This window comes from Gigantopelta aegis, chromosome 7 (genome assembly GCF_016097555.1).
Source record: "Gigantopelta aegis isolate Gae_Host chromosome 7, Gae_host_genome, whole genome shotgun sequence".
NCBI lineage: Eukaryota > Metazoa > Mollusca > Gastropoda > Neomphalida > Peltospiridae > Gigantopelta > Gigantopelta aegis.
The window spans coordinates 7,731,025-7,737,582 of record NC_054705.1 but is presented as its reverse complement, the minus strand read 5'-3'; the positions used below and the strand labels follow the sequence as shown (position 1 = coordinate 7,737,582).

The 6,558-nt window shown below is 37.8% G+C and overlaps 1 protein-coding gene across 1 annotated transcript; it reads left to right on the top strand.

Moving 5' to 3' along the window:
- The first annotated feature begins 83 nt into the window (after positions 1-83).
- Positions 84-4,153, top strand: LOC121377845. The gene is made up of 3 exons (XM_041505943.1): positions 84-474; positions 840-908; positions 3,326-4,153. The coding sequence occupies exons 1-3, from the start codon at positions 84-86 to the stop codon at positions 3,979-3,981; spliced, it is 1,116 nt and encodes a 371-aa protein (XP_041361877.1). The 3' UTR covers positions 3,982-4,153.
- The last annotated feature ends 2,405 nt before the right edge of the window (positions 4,154-6,558 follow it).

Sequence of the window (6,558 nt, the reverse complement as noted above, 5' to 3'; positions counted from 1 at the left end):
GTCAGGGTCTGGAAAACAAAACGAAGAATCTGGTGAAAACATCAGAACTACCTGAACTGGAGATAGAGAAAATTAACGCGAATATGACGAGTTTTAAACATATTGATAAACTCATTGAAAAAAACGAGATCGTGTGTGAACAAACAACTGAAGACATTGAAGGACCAATCGTCCTGTGTTACACGTCGCAGTTCAGACCGTGTGTTGAGTTTTCTAAAGCCAAGACGGAACACGAATCCAATGCCATCACAATCACTTTCGTTCCAAAGAAAAATAGCTACGGTGACGTTAAATCCGAGTTGCCTTCTTCTGTAGAAATCAATCAGAATATGGAAGGAAGCTTGTGGACTGCTGCTGCTGTTGGTGGTAGTCTCGAGTACAAAGCTGATACCACGGGACATCACAGAACGTCCATCAGTATCGACGGCTGCCACATATTTCATGACAGATTTGATGTCCGCATCAAGGAACGGGGTGAATATTGTTTTCCTGTTTATTATTTATAAGGATATTAATTGAGTAATGTGTAAGTATTAGCCATCTGATGTAATAAATAGCATTCGTTATTATTGCATACATGTAAAATGTATTATTTATTTCGTTTGCATTCGATGTTTCTCCATTATGGTTTAGAAAATAATTGAATAAATAAGTAAATAACAAAACATATTGATATTATATATGATATATTTTATCTTTAATTTACAACAAAGATAACATCTGTATTTGTGTCAGTTAAAATGATAACAACGATTTTCGTTTTCCAGTGTAGAATCACAGCATAGTTTAGATTACGTTGTATACTTTTTAATAAATTGTTTTGTTTATTTTTCTTTTAGATGAAGATCTGGTAAGAAAACTACTTATAGGAGTTGATGGTCGGGCATGTGAATACAGAGAAATATGTTGTAAGTAATTTAATATTTGTTGATAGTTGTTTTGTCTATCGACTCCACGAGAGAGCACTGTGACAGTTATTTTGTCAGACATTTGATCATTCTGACACATAGTCTCAAGGGAAAACCCACTATAGTGTTTTCCCATTAGCAGCAAGGGATTTAATACAGGTATATGCACTTTCTCATGTACATGGCAGTGCATACCACAGCTTTTGATATGCCAGGCATAGGGAATTAGTTGAGACTAGATAAACAACTGTGAACCTTCTAGAACAATTTGATCATATGACATAAACATCTTAGGCTCTCTCGCTCTCTCTCTCTCTCTCTCTCTCTCTCTCTCTCTCTCTCTCTCTCTCTCTCTCTCTCTCTCTCTCTCTCTGAGAGCACAGATGCAGACGTTCTGCGTCCAATGGGCAACAGATCGGTGGATTTGAAACTTGTTCAACTTTGCACATCTGTCACCGCGCGACTATGTCAGTCTGCGTTTGTCACATATGTCGAATTTTGGATGTTCCGGATAAGAGTCCATTCATCACGGTCCACTATGGTTCTAATGTGACACATGTATGTTCACATATTCATTCTAGGAAATGGTGAAGATTAAAACAGATGTATGTTTAATGAGTTTGCCCATGTTATTGTGTAATATTGTGCAGCCGGACATGTGGAAACCAGACTTAAAAATATTCATTCATTCGTGTGTAGGTATTTTCATGGTAATATTCAATTACGGTTGTCCTGGGCACACATCTCAGCTATCTGGACTGGCTGTCTGTGAAATATGCCTACGGGCCGTTATTGAAGGGACGTATTGTTCTTCGTGCTCATTATGTTATAAAGTGTATTTGTTTATTTGTCTGTGATAGACAGCTTAATATTAATTATCAGTTTTATATTTGACATCATCGTGAACGTTGTGTGGTTGAGGTAAACAAAAATATTAAATGTGTTCAGTTTAATTGTGTTTTTCCCATTCCACCGACACGTTACTTACGGTGCCGGACTATCGTGTTATTCTGATCCCAACCCCTTATACTGACTTCCGGTCACTTTTATACGTAGAATACTGACCCCTTTGCGGTAGTAGAGGGAGAGAACTCTGTTAACGTGCCTACATCCCACAAAAGGTTCGGGTATGTCAGTCTCGCGTTCGGTCTCTGACATGGCCTGAAATCAGACTCGGGACACAAAAGTATTTACTTAATATGGACAAGTTTCATATTACTCTAAACAGGAGGGGGTCCTTTTGAAAGTGTCAGTAGAAAATTATAGGCTATCAATTAATACTTATAAGAATTTGGCACATAATTTTGAACGTAATTAAGACGTGTTCAGTGCGTCGTTAAATAATATATATATATATATATATATATATATATATATATATATATATATATATATCCTTCCTTCGACCCTCTGTTTTCGGACACCCGCTACCAACGTTACATGCAAAACGTCACGCCGTTATATTTATATGGGACAAAAGAAAAACAAAAGGATAGAGAATATATTTGGTATAATTTTCAAGAAGTTTTATTTCTGGGTGAAGTGATACGAGTGGGTCTCAATACAAGACTCGTCTTGATAGGTGCGTCGTAATTCGATTGTTTCATACATAATATGTTGGTTGAGTAAAGAAAATGCACATATTTAATGAATAATATCTTTTTAGGTGAATTTCAATACAGAACATAAAGTTTGTAGACTATCCCATAGCAAGATAGGCCTAGAGAGCAGTTTATAGATAAAAGCATATTAAATACTAGGATAAAATATTCCTGCAACTAAATGTTGAAATTGCAGTTTTATTCCTCCGTTATGTTCGTAACTTTGTACCTATTTAGGTCATCCTTGTATCCAAACACGAAGTCGTGTATATATGTAAATTGCGACACAAGCCTTCGGATAAATGTAAATTCGACATAACGTTAAGGGCTTTCACCAACGATTGGCTTCATTGTCAAAAATAATTCATGAATTAACTAGCTAATTAGAGAAGTGTAACATAAAGCTATTGTTTTCACAATCAAAATCCACTGGCCCAATAACATGAAAAGTGATTTTATGTGAATTTTAAAACTGTTAAATATTCTCCGACGAATAGTTCCCCATACCAATAATAATAGTAAAATAAAATAAACATCAACCAAAAAACAACAAAACAAACAAAAACAAACAAACAAACAACAAAGCAATAAACAAAACACATTTGATTTATCATGTATATTATACGATGGTAAGCATAGGTATTACATAAATGGTTAAATGCTTAGCGGTTTACAGCAATGTAATATGGGTAATAAATTGTAAACTAGATTTTTACAAAATATATACAGCGATGGTATCAGTTTAGAATTCCTTCTCCTTTTTTTCCTCGTCTCATTTTTCTTTTCCTTTTTCTTTAATGTGTTCTCTTCTTGTAGTATGGAACATTGAATTTGATGACTGGAGAAAAAACAGGAAACATTGTGAAATTACAGCAAGCGGTCTGCTGGTCAACACATATTCACCCAAACCTCCATTTAATCCTCCAGACAGTCTACATATGTTTAGCGGAGTTACAGACAGAATTCATATACCAGGACTCGGATGCTGGTATTGGCAGACGGACGTAGATTGTACGGTGCTGAAAAAAGCTAAAACAAATAAAGTGGCAGCACAAGTTGGCGTCTGTGTAGTAGGACATTGCGATGATGAGATACACATTTCAAATAACAAACACGCTTGGTGCGTTGGTGTCCACAGCTGTACCACTCACAACAGTATGTGTCCGAAGGCTGTATCACGTGGAACGTATCTGTCTGACATCCCCATAGCTAGCTTTAAACCAAACACAAGTCTGAACGTCACGCTGGGGTTACTTCTTGACACAGAGAACCCCACCCTTCACGTGGTGAACATCGACACCAAGTCACTGGTTCACTCCATACCAAACATCGACACGTCACAGCCAGTGATGCCCGTGTTTGGCGTGTTCAATTCTACATATTTCCAGGTCAAATTGAGAGTAACATCCGCCACGGATCTGTCGGTGGATCCGGCCTTGCTGATGTTACTTTCCAGCTTAGTTCAACCGTGATTATCTGCCTTAGTTAATCAATCCCTCAGGTTGACAACTGAATTTACTTGGCTCGGTGGTGTCATGGTTAAACCATCGGACTTAAGGCTGGTAAGTACAGGGTTCACAGCCAGGTATCGGCTCCCACCCAGAGCGACTTTAACGCCCAATGGATAGGTGTAAGACCACTACACCCTCTGGTCTCTCACTAACCACTGACAACTAACAACTAACCCCCTGTCCTGGGCAAACAGCTCAGATAGCTGACGTGTATGACCAGGACAGCGTGCTTGAACCTTAATTCGATATAAGCACGGAAATAAGTATAAATGATATGAAATTGTAATATAATGCGATACAAGTCAGTGCCATATCTTTCACATTGTCAAGGTGGGGGTTGGATGGGTGAGTAGGTTGGTCGGGTGAGTTGGGTGGTCGGGTGAGTGAGGTGGTCGGATATCATGAAACAATATATAAAAATCACTGGCATTTCCAATTAGCATTAGCATTTATTGTGCTTGTTGCTATGCAACTAACATATATATTAAACATGGGTCAATACAGTCTTCGAAAATTAAAGTACTTCTTTTTCTTGTTATGTGTATATAAAATATGTATATATAATACTATTTTTATAACTAGAGAAACACAACACGAAATCGTCCTAATGAAAACACTCGTGTTTCTGATTAGTTAATTGCAGATTTGTGTTGACGATTATATAAAGGTTAACGATAGCAGACGTGACAGCAGACGATAGCGGAAGTCAGAAAGCTTGCCGCCATTTTTGTTTATTGAGAGACATTTTAGCTTGTTTTGTTGTTGATTGTTGGTGTGTGTGTGTGTTTTTTTTTTTTTTTTTTTTTTTTTTTTTGGGGGGGGGGGGTATTGTTTTGTTGTGGGGGGTTTTTGTTGGTGGGGGGGCTTGTGTATCTGCGTGTGTGTGTGTGTGTGTGTGTGTGTGTGTTTGTAAGTGTGCGTATGTATGTGTGTGTGCTGTATTTTGATTTAGTTTTTTTAGTTTATTATTTGTTGTTCCATGGTGGGATTGCTAGACATTCATTCGTCTGAATTATGTGTCTTTTATACTTTTTTCTTTTACGTTTGATGTAACAGTTAATAACGACACCCCAGCTCAAACATTCACGTTTGATGTAACAGTTAATAACGACACCCCAGCTCAAACATTCAAATCGGCTACTGGGTGTCAAACAAAGATATGTGATGGGATCGATGATGATGCAAAGATACTGATGGTGAACTTACCAACAACTATAATGCTGATATAACGTATTGGAGTGCATGTATAGAATAACCATCTACCCTGGATTGTAATAACTAATTCAGTGCCAGATAGTAAACTCCTGGGTCGACTACCCTTGGATTAATTTAATTGAATGCTGTTGTTTAACGACACCACTAGAGCACATTGATTTATTAATCATCGGATATTGGATGTCAAACATTTGGTAATTTTGACATACAGTCCTAGAGATCTTTTATGTGTACCATCTCACAGACAGGATAGCACGGATAAGGTTACGGGGTTAGTACGAGGGTTATTGTCTGGTGTTATCTAGCCTTGACTAGTAACTTTCTCTCTTTAACTTTATTAACGTGCTTCTATCCACAAGACGTTCAGGCAGGTCCATCCCACGCCCAGTCTCTAGTATGGCCAGGGACCGCGCGTCAGACAAAACTTAATAATTTTGACTTTATACTAAGGAGGGGAAAGTACAATTTGGATGGTGTAGTCCAAACTATAATAAGCATAATAAAGTACTTCAGTGTGGAGAGGGTAAGGGGGAGATGTTGTAAACACTTTGGTTGGCTAATCTTGGTTGAGGTTACGGAATTATTACGATGCTTACCTCCAGGGTTGTCTGCTCTTCTTTTTGTCTGGGATTATACGCAGTCAAGCTCTCTAACCCCTCACATACAGATCGCACTAGACGCTGCCAATTTAATGAATATTCATCTCTAATAGCAAATACACCATGCGCCTATTTCTCGAATTACACATATTGGTATCTATGAGGGACGGGATCCATGATAAAGGGTGAGATGTAGCTTAGCAGAGCACTCTCCTCTGGTGCTTATGTCGTAGGATCGAATCACTTAAGTGGACCCATTCTTTGATCGTCTTTCCACTCCCAGCCAGCACCTTACGACTGGTATATCAAGGTTAGTATCTGTGTGGTCCTTAACCATATGTCTGATGCCATATAAGCGTAAATAACATGTGTTGAGTGTGTCGTTAAATAAAACATTTCCTTCCTTCATAATTAAGATTTCATAAATGGGTCACCTGAATACAAGATGGTTGCCAATATGGTGGTTCAAATGGAGAAAATGGCAATAAATTGCTTATTGTTTGATACAGAAAAGTAACTCTTGCATTTAACCCATGGTTTTAGGGATCAATGAACACAATGAAAGTAGTTCTTCTATACCTGTTAATTTTAATTTATTCAAGATGGCCACCAATATAAGTAATGAACCGCGGAAGGTGGAACTGTTAAAAGTAACAGTCACACAAAAGACTTGTTGGTTTAAAAGGATGACCTACATGTAATAATGAAAAACCGGCCTCGGTGG